The 27314-nt window shown below is 43.6% G+C and overlaps 5 protein-coding genes across 6 annotated transcripts; 4 read left to right on the forward strand and 1 right to left on the reverse strand.

Annotated features, from left to right (window-relative positions):
• Positions 1 to 671: 671 nt before the first annotated feature.
• Positions 672 to 2877, forward strand: pjvk (pejvakin). The gene is made up of 6 exons (XM_028400068.1): positions 672 to 882; positions 1083 to 1278; positions 1597 to 1738; positions 1818 to 1935; positions 2363 to 2409; positions 2524 to 2877. Exons 1-6 carry the CDS (start codon positions 672 to 674, stop codon positions 2875 to 2877), a joined length of 1068 nt encoding a protein of 355 aa, XP_028255869.1.
• A 655-nt stretch (positions 2878 to 3532) lies between these two features.
• On the forward strand, positions 3533 to 8319 carry pwp2h (PWP2 small subunit processome component). Its single transcript, XM_028397099.1, has 21 exons — positions 3533 to 3681; positions 3880 to 3992; positions 4086 to 4180; positions 4263 to 4362; positions 4441 to 4584; positions 4657 to 4792; positions 4870 to 5105; positions 5233 to 5376; positions 5454 to 5524; positions 5595 to 5731; positions 5812 to 5960; positions 6034 to 6181; positions 6259 to 6409; positions 6480 to 6660; positions 6731 to 6878; positions 6955 to 7063; positions 7162 to 7227; positions 7315 to 7533; positions 7662 to 7812; positions 7908 to 7982; positions 8071 to 8319. Exons 1-21 carry the CDS (start codon positions 3664 to 3666, stop codon positions 8231 to 8233), a joined length of 2754 nt encoding a protein of 917 aa, XP_028252900.1. The 5' UTR covers positions 3533 to 3663; the 3' UTR covers positions 8234 to 8319.
• A 112-nt stretch (positions 8320 to 8431) lies between these two features.
• Positions 8432 to 12866, forward strand: eed (embryonic ectoderm development). The gene is made up of 12 exons (XM_028398480.1): positions 8432 to 8583; positions 9317 to 9469; positions 9558 to 9650; positions 9727 to 9792; positions 9927 to 10052; positions 10134 to 10215; positions 10293 to 10384; positions 10579 to 10712; positions 10799 to 10904; positions 11015 to 11173; positions 11275 to 11348; positions 12249 to 12866. Exons 1-12 carry the CDS (start codon positions 8464 to 8466, stop codon positions 12373 to 12375), a joined length of 1332 nt encoding a protein of 443 aa, XP_028254281.1. The 5' UTR covers positions 8432 to 8463; the 3' UTR covers positions 12376 to 12866.
• Positions 12867 to 12984: 118 nt separating this feature from the next.
• On the reverse strand, positions 12985 to 18187 carry rcan1b (regulator of calcineurin 1b). 2 transcript variants are annotated; one of them, XM_028433838.1, is made up of 5 exons: positions 17844 to 18187; positions 17557 to 17707; positions 14602 to 14775; positions 14347 to 14506; positions 12985 to 14262 (listed from the first exon to the last, which is right to left on the reverse strand). In XM_028433838.1, the coding sequence occupies exons 2-5, from the start codon at positions 17677 to 17679 to the stop codon at positions 14078 to 14080; spliced, it is 642 nt and encodes a 213-aa protein (XP_028289639.1). In that variant the 5' UTR covers positions 17680 to 17707; positions 17844 to 18187; the 3' UTR covers positions 12985 to 14077. The 2 variants fall into 2 exon arrangements, with proteins under 2 accessions (XP_028289639.1, XP_028248718.1); XM_028392917.1 differs by lacking the exons at positions 17557 to 17707; positions 17844 to 18187 and adding an exon at positions 15387 to 16525.
• On the forward strand, positions 18038 to 24290 carry LOC114444703 (chloride intracellular channel protein 5). Its single transcript, XM_028419448.1, has 7 exons — positions 18038 to 18076; positions 18153 to 18197; positions 22420 to 22529; positions 22607 to 22732; positions 22912 to 23018; positions 23451 to 23632; positions 23705 to 24290. Exons 1-7 carry the CDS (start codon positions 18038 to 18040, stop codon positions 23864 to 23866), a joined length of 771 nt encoding a protein of 256 aa, XP_028275249.1. The 3' UTR covers positions 23867 to 24290.
• The last annotated feature ends 3024 nt before the right edge of the window (positions 24291 to 27314 follow it).

The raw sequence follows: 27314 nt of genomic DNA on the forward strand, positions 1-27314 counted from the left end.
ATAGATGTATATTTGATGTCAATAATTTGTATTCATTTAGAAATAAGTTTCCAAATACAGGATGCATTTTTTGCATCAGTTTGTTATTAATGACAAATATATAGTTAATAATACAGGACTTACTAATATTATAGTACAGTGCCACCTTGTGGTTTGTTACATCAAGTACCTGTGATACTTCACTAAAACTCATTATCTATGTTCTAACCAGGTACCGGTACACATTTAGCAATGCTAACACATTATAACTTTAATATCACATAAGAACTACACACTGTTAAATTCTATGTTTCATGTGTGTTTAAACAGCAGGCACTTTATGACTTCATCTCCATAAGCTGTGTGTGAGCTCTTTCAATTTGTTGTCATGGCGACCGAGCCTGCAGCAGACAGACATCTGACCTCCTGACTGCTTTCACACCAAAGAAAGAAAGAGAAACAAGAGGCAAAAGGAAAAGTGTAAAGTTATTTTATAACTCCTCATTTGTCATGTGACAGGAAGCTGCAGGCCTGACCTATCAGGTTAGCACACACCTGTTCTCATATTCCCTTACACATCACCTAAATTATTTAACATTTCACGAGTCTGAAAGAACACTCCCGAATTAGCCTCCCTGCTGAGAGGAGCGAATGAGCCCAGCACACATTTTTTTTAATGTAAATTGTTGAATATGTTCGCCGCAGCCACCAAGAACTTTGTGAAGCAGGTTGGAGACACAGGGAGGTTGATCCCGGTCCCCAGTCTGAGTGAGGCCGACCGCTACCAGCCCCTCAGCCTGGTTACCAAGAAGAGGAAGAGGCATTTCTGGAAGAAGAGCAAGTACGCCTCGACACCTTTCTCACTGAAGGATATCCTGGTGGGCGAAAAAGAGATCACAGCAGGTAATCTAGAGATCTCTATATTGTGTATTGAATATAATATATCCTTTCATTAAAAAACGTATAGTCAGCTGATCATAAACATCATTCATTGTAATTTTAAGAAATATTTGGAATGATTAATCTAATTTTATGATTATTTTTGTGTTTTTTAAAAATGTATTTCATGTAAACCACGTAAAACACCTGTTTCTCGCCTGCAGGAGTGTCCTCTTATCAGCTCCTCAACTATGAAGACAAATCCGACGTGGCCCTCAACGGCCGACTAGGAAACCACATCATCAATGATGTGGGCTTCAACATCAGCGGCTCCGACTCCGTGGCTGTCAAAGCTTCTTTTGGCATCGTGACCAAACACGAGCTGGAGGTGCCCACTCTGCTGCGTGAACTCAGCTCCAGGTATTCAGATGCAGGACATGCTGGGTGTCAAATCATCATTGTAGGCCTATTAGACAAAGTGCCACCTATAATCTAGGTTTCAATTCAATATTTATGTATTTGTAAAGTGAGACAGTTTTTTTCTGCTTTGAGTATGATGTTTGACCTCTGACCTCTTTGTGACAGGGGGAATGTGAGAACAGGGCTTCCCTGTAAGGATGAATAAATGATCATGTTATTCTACACTCTAACACATACAATACATGACATAAAACAGACCACAGTTTGCATCTTGTTTGACATCCACAGGTGTCACATTGTTTTTAAATTGTCTTCCAGAAAAGTGGACCTGGACCACTGCCTGGTTCGTCAGTCTAAGGAGAGCGGCCGCAGCGTCCTCTGTGTCGTCGTGGAGAGCATCCGAACCACGCGTCAGTGCTCCCTGACTGTTCATGCCGGCATGAGAGGGACGACCATGAGGGTGCTTAAAAGTGCAGCCACTTTTCGACTATTTTTCTACCTTGGATTCTCCGTCATTTAACTTCTCTGCTCTGGTGCAGTTTCAGATAGATGACAGCAGAAACCCTAAAGGCCGAGACAAGGCCATCGTGATCCCGGCTCACACAACCATCGCCTTCAGCATCTGCGAGCTCTTTGTGCGCCTGGATGGACGGCTTGGTAAGAAGACTGACGATTTCTGTCCTCTACATGATGCTAACGTTGATGGCTGTAGTTTGCTATCTAAAATGTCTCATGAATGATAACATGCTAACAGTTGGTGCTGGCAACAGTATATACTCCCTAAAAGTGGTCTTTGGCCAAGGTCAAAGGTCAATTATCATACTGGCCAGGTATCAGCTAGGCTGTTTTGCTGCTTCTGTCACCTAGCAAACGCCCTGTATCCTTCGATGGACCAATTTGTAGGCTTCCCCATGTATACTTCTAGCCCAGCTGCTGGTTGCTAGGTGACAGGAGAAGCATGCCGTGATGAACAGGAAGTCAACCGCTTAAGGGCCACACACCTTGTAGACCATGTTATTCGAAGGATGAGACACAGCAGTAATGGATCCAAGATAACGTTATTCTTCTTCTTCTTCTGTGTCAGATATTTGTGTTGCTCCAGAGTCTCAGGGGGGATTTGAGCGGGAGCAAATCAGGGAGCAGCTCGGCGGGTTCATTGGTCGCTTCTCCATGGGTCGCCTGCGCCGGTTCCTGTCTGGTATCATCTACGGAAACCCCTTTAGAGCAGGTGACATTTTAAATCACATAAACACACACGTGTACTTTTTCAGGCTCTTGATCACATTTATTTGTGCAGATGATCGGACATTCGAGGAGCTCACCCACTCCGACACCTACATGGATGACATGGTGACAGACTACTACGAAAAGTCCGCCAGCATGACGGATGTGTCCACCGCTTATCTGAGAGAAAGCTCCCACACACGTGTTAACCTCCTCAAACACAACATCCCCAAAGGCCCATGTGCGTTGTGCGGCATGGGCAACCAGCGGCGGGAAACCGTCTACGGCTGCCTGGAGTGCTCCAGCGGAGGCCAGAAATACGTCCGGCTGCACGTGGTGCCCTGTTTCGATCTCTGGCACAAAACCCTGAGGTGAAAAAGCATTCACCGTTCTGGTATAAAGACCAGCAACACTTCACGCCATCACACCAGCAGCAGCAGCACCAGTAAAATATATTCTTGGTGTTATCTCTTGCTTTGTCGCGTATCGCTTTCGGTTTACCTTTGGCAGCTGTCCATTTCCACACGCGTGCTGCGTGTGTCCTGCCAGCTGATAAATTATTCAGCATGGGTATTAAAAATGGAGGCCTGCGAGGAAACAACGGGATGGCCTGCTTTTGCTCAGTTCCAAGTGTGTCAATGGCTTTCCACTGTCTCTGACTCGAGTTTGTTGCTACACAAATGTACAGAACAGCCATAAAGTTAGCAAACTTATCCATCAATTTCAAAATAAGTTTGTATTTCCACATTAAAAAAACCTGTTTTTGGAATAAGTGTTGTCTCATGTTTCTGTAATTTTCAATTGCACGACATATTTTACTTAATGTAGCAATTAATTTGCTGGTGAAAACTAAAATAATAATTCGGTTTTTATAATTCATTTTATACGAACATTCCACTTTTTGTGTGACTACAATATTTGCTTATTTGTAGTTATTTAGTCGGCCATGCTTTTATTTTGACACGTTTGCCCTCCCGACGGTCAGGGGGCGCTGTAGTGTGGCCATTTTCACCTCAATCCGGAAGTGTCGACTGTCAACAAAACCCAAACACGTGTGGAGGAAGAAGAAGCACGCTTTAGTCACATATTCATATTTCTACATGGATATATAACGAACTGGAAAGAAGATAAATGCGGGAAGGTTAAGGAATATTCAGTAAAATGAAGTTTGCATACAGGGTAAGTAAGCTAATGTTTCCTAGCTTGGTCAAACCAGACTTCATTCAAAAATGCTTCATTTTAGGATGTCAGAAAAACAAATGCGGAACACATTTACGTGTAGTTATTGTCAAACTTTGTACTCACATTTAGTTCGGCTCACAGTATAAACAATATTTGATGTCGTGCTTTTTAAAAGACACAGTGTTTATTTTTTAGTTTTCCAATTTGCTCGGAGCTGTCTATCGTCAGGGAAATCTTAACTTCTCCAAAGATGGAAACGCTGTGATCAGTCCAGTTGGCAACAGAGTCTCTGTCTTCGACTTAAAAAAGTGAGTTGTGGCCAAAATAATATGTTTTGGGAAGGCTGTTTCTGTTTATATTATGCAATATCTGATTGGAGTGTTTTCTCATCTGTCCTGCAGCAACACATCTGAGACGTTACCTCTCTCTACCACAAAGAATATAACATGTGTGGGTCTATCTCCTGATGGGAACTTGGCGATCGTGGTGGATGAAGGTCAGATCAGATCAGAAATCTCCAGACAGATGATGTTTAATAAGATAACAGAATCCTAATGTGTTTATGTTTATGTTAACAGATGGTGCAGCACTGCTGATCAGCCTCATCACCCGGGCCGTCCTCCATCATTTCCACTTCCACAAGCCGGTGAGCTGCATCCGGTTCTCACCTGATGGCAGGTAAGGATGTCTGATGGACCTCACCACCAGCCTGTGAAGGCAGTGATGCTGATGAGTGTCTCCTGGTGTGTCTTTCAGGAAGTTTGTTGTTGCCAAGGACAACGTAGCACTGATGTACCATGCTCCTGGGAAACGCCGGGAGTTTAATGCCTTTGTTTTGGACAAGAGCTACTACGGTCCTTATGATGAAACCACCTGCATCGACTGGACAGACGACTCTAAGTGAGCTGAAGGACATATAGATGACCTACTGTAAAGGTGGAATAGTAAATAATGTCTGTGACGTTCCTCTAGGTGTTTTGCAGTAGGGAGCAAAGACATGTCAACGTGGGTGTTTGGTGCAGAGCGCTGGGCCAACCTGATCTACTACTCCCTGGGTGGACACAAGGATGTCATTGTGGGGTGTTTCTTTGAGAAGGACAGTCTGGATGTACGTTAATTTAGGTATAATCTGTCATGACAATTAAGAAGAGTGATGCAACTTTAACCAGTAATGTGTGTATCCAGCTGTACACGGTCAGCCAGGATGGGACCCTGTGTGTGTGGGAGAGTGACACGGAACCAAGCGGGCTTGTCCTGAAGAAGAGCAAACCCAAGCCATCAAGACGGGGGGAAGGAGAGGAGGAGGAGGATGGTGAAGAGGGCAGGGTGGAAGGAGAACAGGGGGAGGTCATCAGAGGGAAGGCCGAGACTCCCAAAGAGACGGGGAAGACCAAGAACGTTCGATACAAGCTGAGCAGCAAGTGAGAAGCCTCTTATTTCCTCATAAAATCATTACAAACAACTTTTGCACGCTAGCTAAGTTAGAGAGGAAAAGGTAATAAATAAAGATATGCTTGTGTTTAAGCCGCTGCTGTGCTCCTCTTTCAGACACTTCTTCAACAAAGAGGGAGACTTTAACAACCTGACTGCTGCCGCCTTCCACAAACCCACTCACATCCTGGTCACAGGTTTTGCCTCTGGGATCTTCCACCTGCATGAACTCCCTGAGTTTAACCTAATCCACTCCCTGAGGTGAGAGGAAGCTTTAGCTGACAAATTATGGTTCCTAAAGATGATTTCTTTCACTGTCTGAATGTTTCTCCCTGCAGTATTTCAGACCAGAGGATTGCATCAGTGTCTATAAACAGCTCTGGTGACTGGATTGCCTTCGGGTGCTCACGTAAGAAAGCTTCTTGTTATTTGTAAAAGGCACTGATGGCAGATTTAAAAGGTAAACTACACCATTTTAGGGATGGGGCAGCTGCTGGTGTGGGAGTGGCAGAGTGAGTCATATGTCTTCAAGCAGCAAGGTCACTTTAACAACATGGCCTCGCTGGCTTACTCACCAGACGGGCAGTACATCGTGACAGGAGGCGATGACGGCAAAGTGAGTGGTATTTTTAAAAATCAAAAGCTATAAATCAGTTAAAGAATCTTTGGCTCAGGCCTGTGGTTTCTTCTCCGCAGGTGAAAGTGTGGAACACCAACAGTGGCCTCTGCTTCGTCACCTTCACTGAGCACACCAGCAGCGTCACAAACGCCGCCTTCACCTCCAGTGGCTTCGTTATCGTCAGCGCCTCTCTGGACGGCACAGTCCGAGCGTTCGACCTGCACAGGTGAGCGAGGAGTTAGAAAAAGACACACATGTTCAGAAAGAGCGTTGATAAAATGAAATTTTTGAATTTGTAGGTACCGAAACTTCAGGACCTTCACTTCGCCTCGGCCTGCGCAGTTCTCCTGTCTCGCTGTAGATGTCAGCGGAGAGCTGGTGAGCGCAGGAGCACAGGATTCCTTTGAGATCTTCCTCTGGTCAATGCAGACAGGCAGACTGCTGGAGGTATGCACATGATTTTAATTCTAAATCCTTGAGATGATTTCTTGGTCTACTACATGATCCACTCTGTGATCGATCAGGTCCTGGGGGGTCATGAGGGTCCAGTGAGCTGCTTGTGTTTCAGCCCGGTTCAGTCCATCCTGGCGAGTGCCTCATGGGACCGCACCATCCGGCTGTGGGACATGTTGGACAGCTGGCAAACTAAAGAGACAATCCCCCTCACTGCTGATGGTAAATACTGATCCTAAGGAATCAATCTATGGGCAAATGTCTGTCACTGACCGCACTTCCTGTCTCTTAGCCTTGTATGTGGCATACCGCCCGGATGGCCAGGAGTTAGCGGTGGCCACCCTGAATGGTGAGCTCTCCTTCTGGAACCCCCACACAGCCCAGCAAACTGGCTCCATAGCGGGACGCCACGACCTGGAGGTGGGCCGCAAAGAGATGGACAAAATCACCGCCAAGCAGTCCGCCAAGGGAAAGTGAGTCCACGGGATCCAGAGCGCTGCCTCTGCTGTGCTTCAAATCTGATGTGTGTTTTTTTTTATTCAGGTCTTTTACATCATTGTGTTACTCTGCCGATGGGGAGACAGTCCTGGCTGGAGGTCCGTCCAAGTTCGTCTGCATTTACAACGTCAAGGAGCAGATGCTCATGAAGAAGTTTGAAATCTCCTGCAACTTGTCTTTTGATGCCATGGAGGTGCAGTATGGCCTCTTGCTCAGATCACGGAAACCATACTGTTCTTGAACTCATACGTTTCCTGCTTCACCTTCAGGAGTTCCTGGACAGGCGAAAGATGACGGAATTTGGCAGCCTGGCTCTGGTAGACGAAGGGGCAGGAGATGGAGACGGAGTCAACATCAGCCTCCCTGGAGTCAGGAAAGGTGTGACCATTTCAGAAGTGAAGATTGAATCTCTCACCTGAAGTTTATGTATCAAATATAAATGCATCCCTTATCGCTGATGTTTTCTCCTCTCACAGGTGATATGAGTTCTCGTCACTTCAAGCCAGAGATCAAAGTCAGCTCGCTGCGGTTCTCCCCTACTGGTAGGCTAATACAATTTATTTATGTATGTATTTTAAATCCATATCTTTCCTTTTTATATTCATACAAAATATGCTGTCTCTTCTCAGGTCGCAGCTGGGCAGCAACCACCACCGAAGGCCTTTTGGTCTACTCCCTGGACAGCTCCATGGTCTTTGACCCCTACGACCTCGACCTGGACGTCACGCCGGCCACCATACGCAAGCAGCTGCGCCTCCAGGAGTGGACGTCGGCCATCGTCTTGGCGTTCAGACTCAACGAGAAGGCCCTCAAGCAGGAAGTGCTAGAAACGGTGCCCCATGACCAGAGTAAGTGGAACATGTACTACAAGACATATTTATAATGTAGACATAAAGCAGTTGATTTACTTATATTCACCTGATGCTTTCAAAGACCATTGGAAATTTTACAATTTTCTCATTTTTTTCTGTGCTAGTCCCCGTGGTGTGTGGATGTCTTCCTGACATTTACGTAGAAAAGCTGCTGGGATTCGTGGCTGCGTGTTTGGAGAAGTCGGGCCACTTGGAGTTCTACATGACCTGGGTCCAGAACCTGCTGATGCTGCACGGACAGAAACTGAAGAACAGGTGTGCACCCACAACTTTAACACTGCTGTGATTGTTTTGTTATTTACCGGACGGACTTCATGATCGCAGTTTTTTTTTTTTTTTTTTAAATCTAGGTCGGGAGCAATATTACCCACACTGCAGGCTCTGCAGAAGAGCATCCAAAGACACTCTGACAATCTCTCCAAAATGTAAGTCTTAATTTATCAAATACAGAAAGTCCAATCTATTTTCTGACACCAAAAAAGCACTTCAGTAATGTGTGTTTTCTCTTCACAGATGCGACTTCAACATTTACAATATTCGCTACGCTATAGCCCTGTCAAAGCAGAGAGGTTTAAAGAGAGCAGCTGAGGAGGATGAGGAGGAGGAGGAGGATGAAGAAGAGGCCAGTGAGAAGATGAGCGAGGCCTCTTTGGAGGATGTAGAAATGATGCTGTAGGCCTGTGTTAGCCTATAAACAGTTTTCTGTGTTTTACATGATTATTATGTTAGCTGTTTTTTTAATTAAATTTGTGTAAACATGAAGGTTTTCTGTCTTCTTTTGTTGTTTCATATGCAAATCATGTATGAGCAGCTGTAAGAGGGTAAATATTTCGAAATTCGCCCTGAGACTTCAATTCCCGGCATGACTTGCGGTGCCGGAGCGGAAAAGGCGGAGTTTGGTCCAAAATGAGGGAAAATAAGAACATGTCCGAGTCCCCTTCTCAAGCGGGAAAAGAATTACCAGCGAAAAAACAGAAACTAAGCAGTGACGAGAATAGTAACCCCGATTTATCAGGAGACGAGAATGTAAGCATCTGCCTGTGTTGTGTCTATGGCGAGAAAACGCCCTCATAGCGCTTCTAGCCGGTTAGCTTGATGCTAAAGTAGCTGGTGAGCTACAGTGTTTAGCTAGGAGCTTTGTCCATCCACACCGGTTATATTCAACCAACTGGAGTGATGGTGTTATCATCTATAAAGTAGCTCTATGTTTCTACGTTGTGCCACACAAAAATGAATATTTTAACTACTATCGTACGCACACACGTACATATATTCCTGCGTAAATATTCTTTGTGATCAGAGAACAGACATTCACGTGCAAACTTAAGCTAGCTTTAGCAGTTGCGGCTATGTTTTCGGATATTTGAATTAAGTATTATATACAAATGGAAGAAGCAATTAAATGAAGATACTATGAAGATGCTCGAAAGACGTGTAATGTGAGATACATTAGTAATGTCGTGTTTTCAGCGCTTTATCAATCTCAGTTATTTTATGTCCAACATCTCTTGTTAGAATAAAGTGCGTCATAGTTTTGGTAATGTGAGTAATGCATAAACTACAGCAATGTAAATTGTGACTAACCTTTGCACAAAGAATGCTAAAGGGGCTGATCTATTTGTGGTATAGACGGATTACACAAAATAACGTGGATAATTCTTTTTAAAAGCTTGTGACCACTGTAAATCTCAGGCACAAAATATTAGTATATTGTCTGACTCATATTCATCCTGAAATTAACACCCTTTTATCTTTGTAGGATGATGCTGTCAGTGTGGAGAGTGGGACCAACCCTGAGCGCCCTGACACACCCACCAACACTGCCAACGCTCCCGGAAGGAAGAGCTGGGGCAAGGGCAAGTGGAAGTCCAAGAAATGCAGATATTCTTTTAAATGTGTCAACAGCCTGAGGGTGAGTGCGTCCAGCACCTGTGTGTCAAAGCGTTGTTTCGTTGTTTGTTGATGTAAGCGTTCATTGAGACGATCCAAATTTGTTTTAGGAGGATCACGGCCAGCCGCTCTTTGGAGTCCAGTTTAATTGGCACAGCAAGGAGGGAGACCCGCTGGTGTTTGCTACAGTCGGCAGTAACAGGGTGAATTGTGTAACTGATAACTAAAGCATCACAATCTCATCAAACGTTTTGATAACCGTTTCTGTCTTCTCTTCAGGTTACTCTCTATGAGTGTCACTCTCAGGGAGAAATAAGACTCTTGCAGTCGTACGTTGATGCAGATGTATCCTTTTACCTTTTTTAAATGTCCTCATTGTCATCTCCAGGCTAGTTTCTCTTGTTCTGAAAGTACGCTTTAAAACATATGAACAACTTCAAAAAATGTGCATTAATTTCCCTGACTGAACATGCATAAAGGCGGAGGAGAACTTCTATACATGCGCCTGGACGTATGACACCAACACAAGTCATCCCCTGCTGGCAGTGGCGGGATCACGTGGCATCATTCGAGTGATCAACCACATCACAATGCAGTGCATCAAAGTAATCTATCATCATAGTCAGCACACAATTACCACCCTGTAAAAAATGTAAGATTACAGTAATATCTGTGTTCATATCCAGCATTATGTAGGTCACGGAAATGCAATCAATGAGCTCAAGTTTCACCCAAGGGATCCAAACCTCCTCCTGTCTGTCAGCAAAGGTGAAATTGGTTCATATAATGCAGTTGTTTTAACACTAGAACATAATAACTGAATGTCAAATACTACATTTCCTTAGATCACGCCCTGCGACTATGGAACATACAGACGGACACATTAGTGGCAATATTTGGAGGTGTGGAGGGTCATCGAGATGAAGTCCTGAGTGCTGTAAGTATTTTTTATCTGGAGTGCTGTTTTAGCATGTAGAGCTGCTGCATTATGGCCAGAATAAAGACAAGAATCTCACCATATTTCCCTGCAGCTCATAAATCTGCTATCATAGCAAGATAAAAAAAAATACCTTTTGGATTTCTCGGTAGCTATTTATATCTGTCTTCTTCTTTTTTTTAATTCCATTGCAGGATTTTGACCTCTTGGGTGAAAAGATAATGTCATGTGGGATGGACCACTCACTAAAACTCTGGAGGATCAATTCAGAGAGGATGCAGAAAGCCATCCGTGGCTCTTATGAGTACAACCCCTCAAAGACAAACAGGTAGAACACCAACAGACCTTCCTAACCAAGGAGTTGCAGCACTCGGATAATTATTTTTATTGATTTTTGGCATTTCTATTCTTCAGACCTTTTGTGTCACAGAAAATTCACTTCCCTGACTTCTCCACACGAGACATCCATAGAAACTATGTAGACTGTGTGCGGTGGCTCGGGGATCTTATTCTGTCCAAGGCAAGTCACACTACAGCTTTTCATTTATTGTATTTTAGATCACATTTTACAACAAAAACACAAAATAGGAACAAACATGTTTAAAGTTTACTTTGTTTTGATTGTTGCAGTCCTGTGAAAACGCCATCGTCTGCTGGAAACCAGGAAAGATAGAGGACGACATCGACCGCATAAAGCCTAACGAGTCAAACGTGACGATTCTGGGGCGCTTCGATTACAGCCAGTGTGACATTTGGTACATGCGCTTCTCCATGGACTTCTGGCAGAAGGTCTGCTGTCTTTCTTTTTTGTTCATTTCTATACTGTACAACAAAAATAAATGAATCTGTGTGGCCATGATTCTAACACCGCTGCCAACGTTTGAACGCAGATGCTGGCTCTGGGAAACCAGGTGGGGAAACTTTATGTGTGGGACCTTGAAGTTGAAGATCCACACAAAGCCAAGTAAGCCAGTTCAATATGATAACACATGGATAATAACTGGAACATTGCATGAAAATGTAAGAAGCATTGATGTACATATTTCCTGCCACACTATGAAGTTGTGAAGCATTTGGCTTAAACAAGCTAATATATTTCTATGTCCTGGTCATGTTGACTGGTTTAAAAAAAAACACAAAACATTTCTGCAATAATAACCTTGAAAGAACACACTGCCCACAGTTCATTCATGTTCATAATAATGATTCTCGACCTTGCCATACTAAGCTTGGTGAAGTGTTATTTGTCATAAAAGTGGGCAAAATAAGAGTTGAGGTCAGACTGTCCTTGAAATGGGACAGCTAGTTCCACTCAGTACTAACCCTATTATACTAATCATAATGGAAATAGAGTGGGCTTAATGTGATGAATTGCTACTTGCCTCGTCCTAAAATACCTTGGAAGAGAAAGACAATCAAGATGGCTGGTGAAGCTAATGTTTATCATGCTTCCATGCCAGTTCCGCTCAGAATTTTTGTGCATACGCACGTTCTTCATTACACCTAATATCAACCTGGACAGGCGTGGATGTAATCTGCCGCTGATTTCGATGGATCATCAGCGTTTCTAACATCAGTTCTGTAACAGTACAGGACAGAAAGCAGCTATGAAAGAACAAAGAGGTAGAGTTTACGTGGTAAATCTTCACATGTCACATTTCATTGTATTGTGAGGAAGCCCAGGTCTGTTATTTTAAGTCTGAAGATTTTAACCACAGATATTAAAGCATAAGTGGTTAATTGATTAACAGTTAAAAGCTAAAATGCCAATAATCTATCAATGTTCATTTTTAAAAAATGACAGTGAATTGTTGTAGTCTCCAAGAGCACTAGCAAAATATAAAAGTGCTCTCCTCCTCCTCAGGTGCACCACACTGACGCTTCCCAAATGCACATCGGCCATCCGGCAAACCAGCTTCAGCCGCGACAGCAGCATTTTGATAGCTGTGTGCGATGACGCCTCCATCTGGCGCTGGGATCGACAACGCTGAGCAGACCAAGAGACATCAATCGCTTCCCCTTCCTTTATGTGCTCCCTAGCTGTACAGAACTACACTGCAAAAAATGTCTTGTGCGGTTAATTTCTTTCTTCAGAGAAAAGACTAAAAGTAATCCCAATAAACATTTTATATAACAGAAAATTGAATTTATTCTTTTAGATGAACCGTTTGGAGCTGGACAGATCTACAGATGATAGAATGTTTTTAAATTTATTTACCATGTGCCTTGTAGTTTCCTCTGAAGTCTCGTATGTTGAGTTAAAATGACCAGAGACAGAAGGGGCTTTGAATTTAATACGAAATTAAGACATGGAGATTATTTTTTGCAGTCGTATCTATTACTTGTAAAATGCAATTTGATGCATCATCCTTCTTCAGTACTGTCATAGCTTTTATTTCCCCACACAACTTTGGCCTGCTGTTGTACCATTTCCATGTTTAGTTGATGTTATTGAACTTGTCAATAAAAGCTTTTTTGTAAATATTTGCTCGAGGAAATATTTTATAAGATAATAAGATTTTTCACGTTCACATCCCTTCAAAAAAAAAAAAACAACCCACAAACATTTTTTCAATAACTGAAACGGCAGTAACTGGAAATATTTGTAATTATTTATTATCCCAAAAGCAACATTTTTACAGCTTCTTGGATCCAGCAATAGGACATGAAAAGACAAAAGCACTAGAATAGATCAGGAAAAAAGTCTTAAATAGACGTACGTCTGTCAACAGTAATGAATACAACCTGCAGCACTTCACACACTTTAGTGAAAAGAAAAGGTTTATAACAACAGAGACATCCGACTAACGTGAGGGTCATGTGACAAAACTGACGACGACAGTTGTGCGTGCAGTATACATACACACGCTTCGCAAACAGGACGTTAACACTTTTTACATGCAGACTTTCAAATGGGGGCGAGTACAGCTCCCAAGTCATTGGCTGAATAACAGTGCTCCAGTAATATTTGCCCAGAATACTTAGCTCACAGTTAGCTTACGCAGGCATAAAAAAACAGTTAGCCCTGGTTTGCATTTTTTTTTCAACACCAAAAATACCATGGACGCCCTCAGAGGACACATCTTGTGTTGAATTTCAACCCCCCAGACAACATCGTTTGAAGAGTGTGAGTGCAAAGACAATGAAAAATGTAAGGCAAGCTTTGACTACGCGTTCACCACAATGCAGCTGCAGACATTAAATATGAAGTGATGAGGGAGCCACTGAGCCAACAGGACCTTTTAGTCTAACGAGTACACAACTCGAGGAGAATAGAAAAAAGGTCAGCAGCGTGTAAATTGGAGCTCCTTGGCCTCTAAACCTTGTTGACATACCAACAAACAGTCGGCGTAGTTTCGCCTAACTAAAGCTCTTCAGTCTCCATCAGAACCATGCTGCATTCATGGCACTCGAGACTCCTTTACAATAAAACACACACAACACACACAAGATTTTCTATTGTCCAAAGTGATGTCCTTACATTTCATGAGAGTCTTCCACTAGGAAGGTCATGTGTTGACTTTTCCATGACATAAATGCAGCATTTTCTCTCGTCTCATCTACAGGACATTGCAGCAGCCACAGGTGCTTTCCCAAGGCCCCCAAATCTTCAAAGCTGCGAGAGTACCTATGACCAATCACTTCAGAATGAAACGTCACAGTCGTCACGTTGTGCCAGCCTGTCCTCACCGCTCACTGTTCAATTTGGGGCGTGTAGTCGGGGCGTCGAGTCTGGATGATCTTTGGCCGCGCAGAGCGCGGTTTCTCATCCTGGTCGCTATCATCGGGGGCTGAGCTTTCGCCCTGTTCGTCCTCGCACACATGTACGACCACGCTGGGGGTGGTGGGCGTGGCGGTGTGGAGCTCATACTTTTCCCCTAGGAGTGAACAAAGGAGAAACATCACACAAGGTTCAAATTTTGCATGTTACAGATGTTGTAACAAATCGAGAACCAAGTTACCTGGTCCTAGCTTGGAGATGGCGCACAGCAGGTCGTAGTTGATGACTGGTGTGGCATCCTGAGACTGTTCCCAGCCTACTGGAGGGGAAGCAGGAGGGGAAATCAGGAACTGCTTATCTGGCTTAGGAGGCTCCAGACGAGGACTCCCTATGTGAACAGACTGAAGGACACAACCGCAGATGTGAGTCAAAAATGCTCTCTGTACAAGATTATACAGTACATTTAAGTCATCAAACTGACACAAGCATCACTTACCTGGGCAAAGTAGAGCCTCATTTCTTTGCCGTTGAAACCAGTCTTGTGAAGCTGGAGTCTCGCCTCGGCTGCAGCCAGAGCATCTCTGAAACTGATCCTGACCCGCCTGAAGGACTTGAAGTACTGGAACTGTACTTCGGAGTCAAATGAGCGAAACAAGGCCTCAAAGCTGGCCTGAAAGAAAGAAGAGACAAAGCGGAAGAAGGGTCAAGGGAGAGCAGCAAGAACAGGAGGCAATCAGCTAGATCGGGCACTGGATAATACTGGGGCCGATCTATTCACTTGCTGGTAGACCTGACTCATAATGGACATGGACTCTGTCGTAGAGTGGAAATCTTGGCTGATGCATAAAGTTCAGGTATTGGTATCTGGTCTTAAAAAACAGGATCAGTGCATAACTGCAATTAACCTGCGTGTGTTTTCTGCCAGCATTTAGGTGTTGCAGCGAAGTTAGCATGCAAACCACCTAGCCGCCTACCTTCACATGACCACAAACAACTTTAACATCCCAGCTTTAAATGACCTTGATGACATGACACACAACCTTTAGGCCCCACTAGGACTTCAGAACACAAAATGCAATTTTTCAGTCTGAACGTGCAGCAGATGCCGTTGATGTCTTCTGTAGGGTACTGCATGCCAGAGTCTACAATCTGAAGTGCCTGATTGTCGCACACACATGGACTACAGCAAAAGAGAACCAGACACCTGAATGTTTTCTCAGTAGTAGGCTCAATTCAGAGGCTCTTCAAGCCTTCAAGGCTCTTGGATGGCTAGTTTCTTACCCGTGCCTCAGCGCAGTGGAACACTTCCTGGTTGATGACTGAGGCAACCAGGCAGAAGCGGTTACATTTGGTAGTCTTGATGTGCATCACGGACGACCAGGGGAACCGAAACCTTTTCCACCTGATAACTGAGAGCGACTTCGACAGTGACAAGGACGATGAGGGTGATGATGAAGAGGAAGGGGGAGGTCGGGGGGGTTGGAGAACCGTTGCCTTCCCCAGGGTGTCAGACAAGCTCCGACCAGATAGCAAGATAATTTTCTTCCCGCGGCACTCTGGCTCCTCTGTCCTCCCTGTGCTCCTATGCTAGTCACTTACAGCCTCCTAACCCACATTTACAAGGTTATTGCGTCAGAATCCGAATAAAAGACAAAATCCAAGATCCAGCCTTTCCTTTTCTCAGCCTGGTTGTTTCTCTCAAAGTAAAGGAATTTTCCAGAGATTTGGGTGTGGAGAGCAAAAATGTCATTCAGCCTTTTCATTTCTCTCTCTCTCTCTCTCTCACCCTGCTCCACAGCCACTGAAATGAGCCCCTGCCAGCCGATGACGCATTACCCATAAACCCCTCCTTCCCGGTCTCATTCATCCACTGCAACCCAATCACCTGTGAACGGGGGAGGTACGTCTGTTTTTTTTTTTCTCCGAGTATCCAATGCTGACTAATCATACAGAAAAAAAAGTCAGTATGTGAACTGATGTGCCTTTAGCCGCATTTAAACAAAAAGGAGTGTGACGTGGGGGTGGGGTGGGGGGAAAGACAGGACAGCTGACAGAGGGCTGAGTGGAAAACATGACTGGTTAGAAGAATGCAAGATGGAGGGATTAGGGGATATAAAAGCAAGAGGTGATGATCATGGAAACTATGCAGTTTGATAAGATGCTTTTATGAGGTATTAATAGCAGAGAGCATGCAGTGGAGGGTGTGTGTGTGCAGGAAACACACACACCCTCAATATACTACACTGTGGCAGTGATATATCTACACTGTTATTATTCCATAGGGTGTTGCTATATAAACTGAGCTTTTTTAAGATTAACATGTCAACAGTTTCTGTAGGTGGAGTTGATGACACCATCCTTTGTTCTGTGCATGCGTGTATGGAAAATAGAATTGTGTAATGCTGACAGCCTCACAAAAAATGTTTTTTGTTGACATTAAACATTACCGTGTGTAGGTGCTAATCATCTCCAGAACTCAGACTCACACTGCTGTGGCAGCTATGTGTGTGTTTAGTTACTCACTCTGGATTTTTCCATTTCCTAGGTTTTTGTTTCATTCTCCCATTTTTTTCCGTTTGTTCACTAAACAGACAGCCGAGCAACACAAAAGGTGTACATGAGTACAGTGCACACAAACTACATAAGCCAACAACAGGATAAATATCAAAAGTGAAAGTCTCCTTGACTACTACTACTACGTAACACTTCAGTTTCATCCTGATGGCTCTATGTGATGCCAGGTGCAGATTATCTAATCCAGGACAAGCTTCTCCTGGCACTTCCATCTGCTCTCTCTGGGACTGAAGTCCTGAGCCCTATCCTGTCTTAGTAGACCAGTACAGTGCCTGTCCAAAATGTTTAGATGACAAAGCATCATGATCTGATCATAGGTCAGTGTGCTCCCTGCATCCACATGATTATGGAAAATATATACAAATACTACCTAATCATCACCATCCATTTTGGATGCAAGGCTAGAGGCTTTTCCTCTTGTTGATAATGAAAAGTGAAGGTGAGGAAGAATAGCCTTATGAACAAAGATGAAGACTTCATTTATTATGTGTTATTACAGTTTGCAATAGCAACTTGTAATGAATACAAACAGTAATATCAAGCCTGTCAATCATCCAGCATCTCTCCATCCTTCTTGTGCTTAATCCAACTTTATACTGCAACAAATGCAGCTATTACACAATAAAGAATGTATCTTATGTTGTCATGTACTGTCACATATTAACTCCATCTGGTGGAGGATGTGTATGTGTGGTCTTTCCACCAAACTACATTCAAACATCAGGTGATCCAATGTGTCACTGTTCACCTCTATTACACTGTAATTATTAAAGATTTGCTTTGTGTACGTTACAAACTCTTATGCATCACTCTTCAAATCGGCATGTGTACAATACAGAAAAATGAGCTCAAAGCAATGGAGGCACCGCTAGCTTACCCTCAGGCTGCCATCGTTGAACAAATCCTCCGGTACTTTGCAGGCAATCAGGGCATTTGGTAAATCCGTAAACTGGACCTCTACTGTGGCCTCCCCCTCGGGACAATTCTCTGCCTGCTCCATTACGATTTACAAAGATCTGATCCGTGTTCTGGAAATAACAAAAAACACGTTACCAAAGCAGAAATCCATACACTATTATTATTATTATTATAAGGCCGGGCTAACGCCCACCGTCCGTGTCAAACTACCTTCTATAAATATGTTAAATCTAATATCGTACGTACCCAAGAAAGCTGTTATTTCATGACAATATAGTGTTAAAGACCTATGTCCACGACGTCCTCGCTCAAAAAGCCAACATAAGTACGAGCTGCAAAGCTGCTCTTGAGTGTATTAGCTTACAAGCTGTACTAAGCTGGCTAACAACTTATGCTAACAGGAAACCAGAACGAGAAACAAAACACAGCGTTCCGGGTTTATGTTCTCTCAGACAGCCTGGTCTGCAGACGGCTGTCAGGTGCTTGTTATTGTCCTGAAAGTGTAATAACACAATCTTCTCTGATATTCACAGAGCTCCCGGTTAGCTATTTTAGCATAGTGAAAAGGACAAATCAGATGACGTAATTGAACGGCAGCAGGTAAGCACTTCCGGTTTCCAGTGTTTAAAAGTTTTGTTATTTAATTTAATCTGGTATTATGCATGTCTAACCCTCAGCAACTGCAAACATGTATTTTGACAATATTGCTAAAAAATGTTTTTTATATTTTTTATTATATATTTTATTTTATTAAGATTTAATGCTGATTTAAATCCATGTGTATGCATTTAAAAACATGCCTGATTAAAAAAAGGACATATTAATAACAATTGATTAAACCAGTTTTTTTCAAGTTGGTAAATACGCCATGCTTTCTAAAGTGTCAACACTGCCCTCTTGTGGCAATCTCTATAAATCTCTCCAAAAAAACAGTGTGCAGGATTTAGGTCCAATGTTGCAAATGTAACCACACATTTCCAAGCACAAAAATAGCATAAAAATGACATCTTCAGTTACATCTTCAGTTACTAGTAGCTGTGTGTTCTTCTGTGTTTATCTTCTGGAGGTGTGTGTGTTTTTGTGTATGTATAGCTTGGCAACGTGTGTGTTTAAGAACCTCAAATGCCATCTCTGGGTGGCAGAGTGGTTTAAGCTTCTGGTCATGTGGGAATCAGCCTTCATTTAATCCTCTAGAGAGGGAAGGGGGGGGGGGGGCAAAAGAAAGAGAGTGAGAGAGCGAGATTGATGCCTAACAAGGCTGATTACTGACTCGAGCACCCCATAGCTTCAAGCCTGCAATAGAAGAGTGTGTACTTACAAAGCTGGAGTTGTTCCTGTTGGACTTATCTGAAAATTGTCCTTCAGGATTTGAGCCGGTCTGTGTCCTTACCTACTCCTCACCTCTCGCTTTCAAACATTGGAAGCTAGAAGATTTCTCATATTTTTACCTAGATTACATCTATTATTTTATTTTACATTTTATTTTATACGGGTCCTCGGAAGCGCTTCACTACTAAACTGGAAATACTTCTGCAGTTGTCTGGAACACTGACCTAAATCCACATATTCGCCATCTTGTTGGATTTATCCTAGGAGCTTAAACAACACCTCTTCCTGAGTAAGTCAATTTTTTTCCCTCAAACTTTCCAAATGGCACAATCCAGCTCCTGCCCAAACCCGGACTCATCAGATGTAGCCAGTGTCCACAGGACGCTTAGCATCTGTTCAGACCCTGATACCCAGAGGGGAAGAGAGAATGAGGAGGAAGAGGAAGAAGAGGAAGAAGTGGAACTAGCAGAGGAGGTAGGAGAAGATGTTTTGATGATGGCTGAAGCAGGACGGGGTAAGGAGGATGAAGAAACCGCAGGGAAGAGTGAAGGGAAGAAAGAAAGGGTTAAACAAAAGGTCCTGTTACCACATCAGGTAGAAGCAGAGGATGAAGACCAGGAGAAGACAGACAGACAAACAACAGAACAAGATGGTGAAGATGCTAAAATGCTGACTAAAAATCTGCATTTGTCTCCAGTATTAGTAATAGTTGAAAAGGACAGTGATGAAGAACACAAGCAAGAGAAAGGAACAGGGAGTTCAGAACCAGAGGTAAGGGAGGAGAATATGGACGAGGCCGCCAATGAAGCTGTGGATGTTGAGGAAGAAGGTCCACAGACATCTGCTAGTGACCCAGCAGAACCAGAAACTGCTAATGTTCTGATGAAAACTGATATAGAAGTAGACGCGAACCCTGTTCCTGCTGTGATAAGTAAACAGGCCCAAGATGATCTATGCAAAACCTCACCTGACAAAAACCACAAGTCCATGAAAGAGGAGGGCGTTGATGACAGCACCATGCATCAGGAGAAGGGCTGCATAGATGCAAAGATTGAGGATGAGGGAGTGGAAGAGATTGTTGAAGATACAATGTCTAATGCTTTAGAAGAGGTTGGGGCTCAAACAGAAATAGGTGGTGGAGGACAGAGTGTGGAGGTGGTGACTGGTGCTGAGGACCACAGAGAGAGAGGTGTTCAGCTTGACATGTCAGCACCAGTGGTACAGTGTGTAGAGGAGGCACATGTAGAGACAGACCTGGATTTGGAGCAGGTAGAGGAGGCTTTTGAGCTGGAGGAAGGAGGAGATGTTGAACCAGACAAGCCAGAAACTGAGGTTACATCAGAGAGTGAAGCCAGAGCAGTTGGTGGAGGAGATTTACGAAGAAACAAGACAATTGTAGAAGATGAGAATGAGGAAGGAGCAGAGGAAGAAGAAATGGAGATGGCAGAAGAACCTGTCACAACTCTAGATGATGAGATCGAAGAGACAGAAGAAATAACCGCCAACGCCTTAATGGAGAGAAAAGATGAAGAGCACAGAGAGAAGGTTGAACTCAGCAAGGACGATGATCAACAGAAAGATGAAAAAGAAGAGGCAGTGAAGCAAAAAGAGGACAGGAAAGTGGAAGAACAGGATACAAATGGAAAAATCAAAGGACTCAGGCAAGCAATCGAGAATGGGATCTTGTCTCCAGAGCCTCAACCGCTTAGAAAGGACAGCTGGGGGAAAGCAAGAGTGCTGTCACTCAGGAGAAAAGATAATGACTGGATTAAAAAGGATGACCCAGAGGAAGAGACGGCACCATCGATTAAAGACTGGAGGAAAGAACTGAAACCTATCAAAAGCAACACCGTCGAGACGAGGGAAGAGTGGGTCCGGAAAGAATCACTGCAAGAGGATAAGAGCCTGCCGAACAAGGATGGCTGGATCAAGGAGCTGAAGTCGGTCATCAAAGACGAATCGCTGCCCAGGAAAAGAGACGAGCAAGTGAAGAAAAAGCGAGTGGTGCTGTTGGAGGACGGCAAATCATACGTTCCCCAGCGGGAGGAGGTGACAGAGGAGCCCAGACTGATCTCCCACAAGAGAACGGACAGGAACAACACAACAGCCCAAGACCAGGACTATCAGATCTCACTCTATGTTAAGGTCAGCTCACAACACATACTGTCTGTCTGATCATATCCACACACTGTTTTGATTGTGTTGTTTTTATAACAGTCAATAATGCCACAAATGACTTTTGCAATTTTATTATTAAAAGTCTAAACGTAATGTTTGGGTGTTGGTGGACAAATTATTTGTTTACCTGTGTTTTTAGTTGTGTTTTCTGTTTTATTTTGAAATCTCCATCAATTTGGTTCAATTTCCTGTTTGGTGTTACGTTCACTTTCCTTGTGTTTCTCAGGATCTTGTACTTCCTGTTTTATTTTGGCAGCTGTGCCTCCTTCCTCCCCTCTGATTGGCTGCCCCACCTTCATTGGTTCCACCTTTGTCTTGTTATGGTTACCTCTTCTATTTACTACCTTTGCCACAATATGATCAGTGCTGCTGTGCTGCCTTTGGTAACTCCTAGCTGTGAGGAGTTTTCTAGAGTCTGAGAGTCTTGGATCTGACTGTGTGAATTACAATTAAGACTCACATTTGGCATCCTGATCTCCTTACCCTATCCCATTAGGATAGTGATGTCCTAATCCTAATCAATCATGGTAGCCTACATTGCATGCAATGGGGTGGACCTGATAGTAGAAACACGCTTGTCTCGTCCACACAAGAGAGGTCAGTGTGGTCTGAATGAGAGCCACATTTCTAAGAGAAAATGAGGTCAACACCAGGGAGGTTTAACGCCAACAAACAATACACAAATATCCAAGAGCCACCTCACACATACACACACGCTGAACTCGAACAATAGCTTCCTTTGTTGTTGTATTAATAGAAATATTATGGAATGCTCCATCTGTGTTATGAGAATACCCACTCCCCATTAAGACTGAGCCAACCAGGTAACAGATACAAGTGCGTATTATGTCAAAAATACTGTTATGCATGTATATAAGAGACCAGGTTCAGAGCACTAGCTGCTGAACGGTGCTGTTGCCTCTAGCACGCAGGGTTAATCTCTGCATTCTCACTGTGTAAGCCTATTAGCCTGTTTGGTGCAGCGAGCGTTGGGCTGCAAACAACACATACTCAGCTCATATTAAATATCCCATAATGTAATATGTGGCACAGTGAGGAGCCAAAGCTCAATAAAAGACGCAGCATGCATGAAGAATGTCAATATCGGGCTTGGGTTAAACCATGTTTGATCCTTTGAACTGCACCCCAGCTAACCCCTGAAACCCCTGCCTGAGCTTGTACAGCTAATTTCTGATGTAATATGTTTTCTAAGGACTAGAGCAAAGAACAACCAGATTTCATATGTACAAAAGTGATGATAATGGCACTGCCTAGATGAGGACTTATTCGGTGCCTGTGTTTGTGTCGTGTGTAGGCAGGAAGTGATGGCGCGAGCATCGGCAACTGTCCTTTCTCTCAGAGACTCTTTATGATCCTGTGGCTAAAAGGAGTCGTCTTTAACGTCACCACGGTCGACCTCAAGCGGTAACACAGTCACATCATTACAATATATATATCCTGTGTTTAGAGTTCATGCTGTTGCTGTCACACTGTCTTGTTAGGAAGCCGGCTGACCTGCAGGACCTCGCACCAGGAACCAACCCTCCTTTTATGACCTTTAATGGCGAGGTTAAAGTCGACGTCAACAAGATAGAGGAGTTCCTGGAGGAAAAGCTGACCCCGCCACGGTACAGAAACATGCATGTATTCCTCAAATACCTATAGATACAGACTGTTTCTTTACCAATTAAAACCATTTAAGTTAAGAAAACAACACTGCTTTTATTGTATTCGAGGAAATGCAATAAGCAAACTCATTTCACTGTATTGAGTTTAATGTAAAATAACAATCATTTGTTGCTCACAGCTACCCCAGACTGGCTCCTAAACATTCTGAATCCAACACAGCTGGCATTGACATCTTTTCCAAGTTCTCAGCGTACATCAAAAACCCAAGAAAAGACACCAATGATGGTAAGAATGTCGACAGATGTCCTCACATTTGTTTCTAGATAGAGGAGTTTGTTGTCCACTCAATGACTGCAAGGTGTCCAAGGTGCTGTAGTTCCAAATCATCATCCCTCCACTGCCGTGCTTGACAGTGTGTACAAGGTATATCTGCTGAAATGCTGTGTCTGGTTTTTAGCAGCATTAAGGTCTCTCTGTCCTGTCTAGCTCTTCTTCTCCTCTTCTACCTGGCCAGCCATCAGCAGTAGGGCTCCCCATATGAGCCAGGTCCTGCTCACGGTTTCTTGCTGTTAAAGGGGAGGTTTTCCTTGCCACTATATGCTTTTAAGTGCTTGCTCGATGGTCAGGCTCCGGTTTTCTGTAAAGAGAATTGTAAAAGTCTATACAAATAAGTCGATTGAATAGAATCACCACTGTGTTGCTTTCATGTGATTTCAGCCTTAGAGAAAGCCTTGCTAAAGTCTCTCCGGCGCCTCGATGACTTCCTGAGGACTCCCCTGTTTGAGGAGATTGATGCCGACGCCTTTGGAGACCTACCTGAATCCTCCAGAAGCTTCCTGGACGGACCTGACCTCACCCTAGCCGACTGCAACCTGCTGCCTAAACTCCACATCCTGAAGGTTCAGTAAGATTGATAAGACTTAACAGATTTTATTCAGACTGCTATTAATATTTCCCTGCATGATTTCCAGGTCGTAGCCAAGAAATACCGTGGCTTTGAGATCCCAGCGGAGATGACAGGGGTGTGGAGGTACATGAACTGCGCCTACCAGAGGGAGGAGTTCACCAGCACTTGTCCTGCTGAGAGGGAGATCGAGTTTGCCTACCTGAATGTGGCGAGACAAATCAAATAAGGAAGGAATAAACATGCGATCAAAGACACAGGCAGGCATGTTTTTGTACTTTTCTGTAATCAAAGAATCATTTCTTATTCTCACTTAAAATATTTATACACCGTATGATTTAATTACACAGCTGTGACTCATGTTTCTGTATATTTACACACAAAAATACTTTTATTTGTAATCTTTCAAGGTGTAATCTTTCAAGGATAGATTTTTTTCTTTCTTAAATACAGCTAAGGGCTGCTACACACTCGAGAATTTTCAAAGCTTTCCAGTCTTCTTGCACTTATTGGCTGACCGGAATTCAAGTAAAATGATCATATTGACATCATGCACTTGAAGATTTTTTTGGACCAATACTCAAATTGGGCCACACCACCTTGATCTTTAATAGAGGGTGCGGGCAAAAATGTGCATAAAATCCTCTAGTGTGTAACCAACCAGTGATGTTCTCGGACCACATGTTATCTGTACCTGGCCTTACATCCTCTCTCAGAGGACGATCATTAATAAACTGATTTTGTGTGTTTTGTGTTTTTACAGTGTTCAGTGTTTTTGTTGTATAGATGAATTGCCGTATTATCATGTGCAGGCTCTCATCACCGCGGTGACAGCGATATTGACCTCTGCAGACTACTACCCTACCCCCCGACCCCCCCCCCCTCCCTCCCCAAACGTAATGACCCAGAGTTTACACAGACAGCAAATACTCACAGCTCCGTTGCCCTAGTAGCAACTAGAGGAAGAATGTGCTACTGTTCTTAATGCAGTCCGGCTAATGAGGCCAGACTAAGTCACTTCCCAAATACTATAAAGTGCAGGGTTTCAAACATAACTAAATGTTTTTGTATCTCTTTGTAGCAAAGCTAAGCTAGAAAGAAAGCCAAAGTGCTAATAGAACACACCATTTTGTGCCTCAAAATATGTAGTTATTTATTGTAAAATTAACTATGATTGTTGTGAACAAGTGAAGAGAGTGTAACTGTAGAAAAATAAAATCAATCTTTATTGTCACAGTTGGTATTTGCCATGCTTGAGATTAACTTTATTGTAAAGTTGGCGCACACATCCAAAAGTCACATGTGCCTGTCTAAAAAAACAAAAAACAAAAATAGTTCATGCACCACAAGCGCACATCGTCTTCTTTGATTGGTCAGTAGTGTTAATTAATGAGTGAAAGAAAAGGTCAAGGTTGGCGCCGGTGCAGCCCAGTGATGGGGGGCTTCCTGGCGCCATGGTGACCGTCTCCTAGCGCTCAAGGGGTCAGAGAGGAGACAGAGATGAGGAAGAGATGGATACTACTGAATGCGTATGTGCCTAGCTAAGGACTTTTGTTACAATAAATAAGGTGTGTTTGGGATTAGGTGGATGGAATGATGGAGCTGAGATCCGGTCAGTTCTGGGAGCAGTACTTCCAGAAACACACTGAAAAAAGAGGGATAACACTGTCAGACAACCAAAGCACCACTTTACTGTTTGTTGCCAAGCAACTCAGACACCTGGCATCACCTCTTTTGTTGGTCTTCTTGTTGTGTGGTGGAAGCGACTTCCTGAAGTTACGACCGGTCAGGCTCGGGATGATGGCATCAGCACTGGATCTGGATGCAGTGCTGGTGAGTGATGTTGGGGATGCGGTGGTAGGCTTTGCCACTCCCTCAGCAACATGGACCTTTAACCGTGACATTGACAGAAATTAATGGAAGTCATTTTGAATGATGTGCAGAATAATATAACAGAACTTACCGCTTTATTTTTTCTTCCTGAATGTCTGATGTTTCCTGAAAAGAAAAGCTATGGTCAGTCCTGGGTTTCTGTGTATGCTTTTACACCAGTGGAGAGTCACTACCTCGGGGCATGATGGTGATCCGTGAGCTTAGCGTGCTGTTAAACACCCTCTGCATGTCCTCCAGGGCGGCGATCATCTTCAGCATCTTGGATTTTTTATCCGGACCGCCTCTGTTGTTGCTGATCCTTACTCCGGCAGTGATGGTCCATGCGGTGGTTCTGTCGGTCGTCCCATCTGGGAAAGCAAGTTTGCTACTCGGGTGATTCGGGTATTGATTTGAATTCGGTGGAAGAGAACCTGGAGAAAACACAGAAACATTTTAATATTTTGGTATGCTCACCCTGCCAGGCTTTAAGCTATGTGTTTGCACCAAACCACAGGTGGTTTGGATCAATCAGAGGTTGACCTCTGACTGAAACCTCTCTGATTCCTCCTAGCTACCATCGCTACTTTTCCAATGATACCTTCTTGTTTTTTTACCTCTCTCAGTAGGTGCTGCTTCCACCCGCTTCCCAAGAATCATCAGGGTCATCGCCACTATGTTCATCCCCAACAGGACTGCTATTCCGCTCTGCATCGCGGCTCTGCTATTCTTTTCTCGGTATGCGCTGTTTTCTCCAGACGATCAATCAGTTTTTCTGTCTTTAGGTGCTCCTTTCATTCCCTTCTGCTCTGATAGGTCAAAAAGTTCTTCTTCTTTCCCGAGCGACATAGGTGTTTGTCTACTTTAGCACCATGTCTCCTTAGATTTACACTTTATTTGTAAAACCAACTCAGTCTTTCAAGTTCATCTTTCAAGGATGCGCCTCTTGAAGAAGGCTTGTCTAGAATGTGCCCCTTTTCCAAATCCATCCCGCTTTTATAAACCTGACCCTTCAATGCCCGCCCCTTCCTCTTCAATGGATCAGTGACATTTGGGCAGTTTTTGGCGGCATGCTTTGTGTGTCTATCTTTAGTGAATGCTGTAAGTGTGTGTGTTCAGGCTCGTATTTACCATGTATGTGTGTATATGTGTGCACGGCCCAGGCCGTGTAAAGCGGTGATAAGTTAGTTCTTAATATGTTTGTTTAGGGGCCAAAGAAAGAGAAAGACCCTCTGACGCATGAGGGCCCGGAGCCATATTGACTGCACACAAACACAAAGCGTTCAAATACGACGTTCAAACATGTACACAAACACACCGTAAGCTTCTTTGAGGTCAGTGAGGATAAAGGTTGGACACACACACACAAGGGATGCACATCAAACAGCACAGAAAGGCTGAGAATTGAGTCCAAATGTCAAACTTTTGTCTTTTGTTGTCCATCCATTGTTCAGAGTGGAAGTTGACATAGTGACGCCAATAATCAGCATAATGATAAAGCTTCCGACTGATGCCTGAGAAGAAAGGGTTAAACGAAAAAAACTATTTATTGTGTCAAAATATTAATAAACATTGCAAAAGAATGTGTATGTGTGTGAAGAAGGGGGATTGTGTGTGTGTGTGTGTCTGTGTGTATGTGTGTGTGTGTGTCAGTTGCTGGGTGAAGAGAATTCAGCTTAAGAACATGCACTCATTCATTACTGCTGCCTGTCTGTCTGCAGACCTTTGACGTGTGTGTGTGTGTGTGTGTGTGTGTGTGTGTGTGTGTGTGAAACATAAAGAAGCATTTTCTTCTTTCTTCTTGCTTT

This window comes from Parambassis ranga, chromosome 2 (assembly GCF_900634625.1).
Source record: "Parambassis ranga chromosome 2, fParRan2.1, whole genome shotgun sequence".
Taxonomy (NCBI): Eukaryota; Metazoa; Chordata; class Actinopteri; family Ambassidae; genus Parambassis; species Parambassis ranga.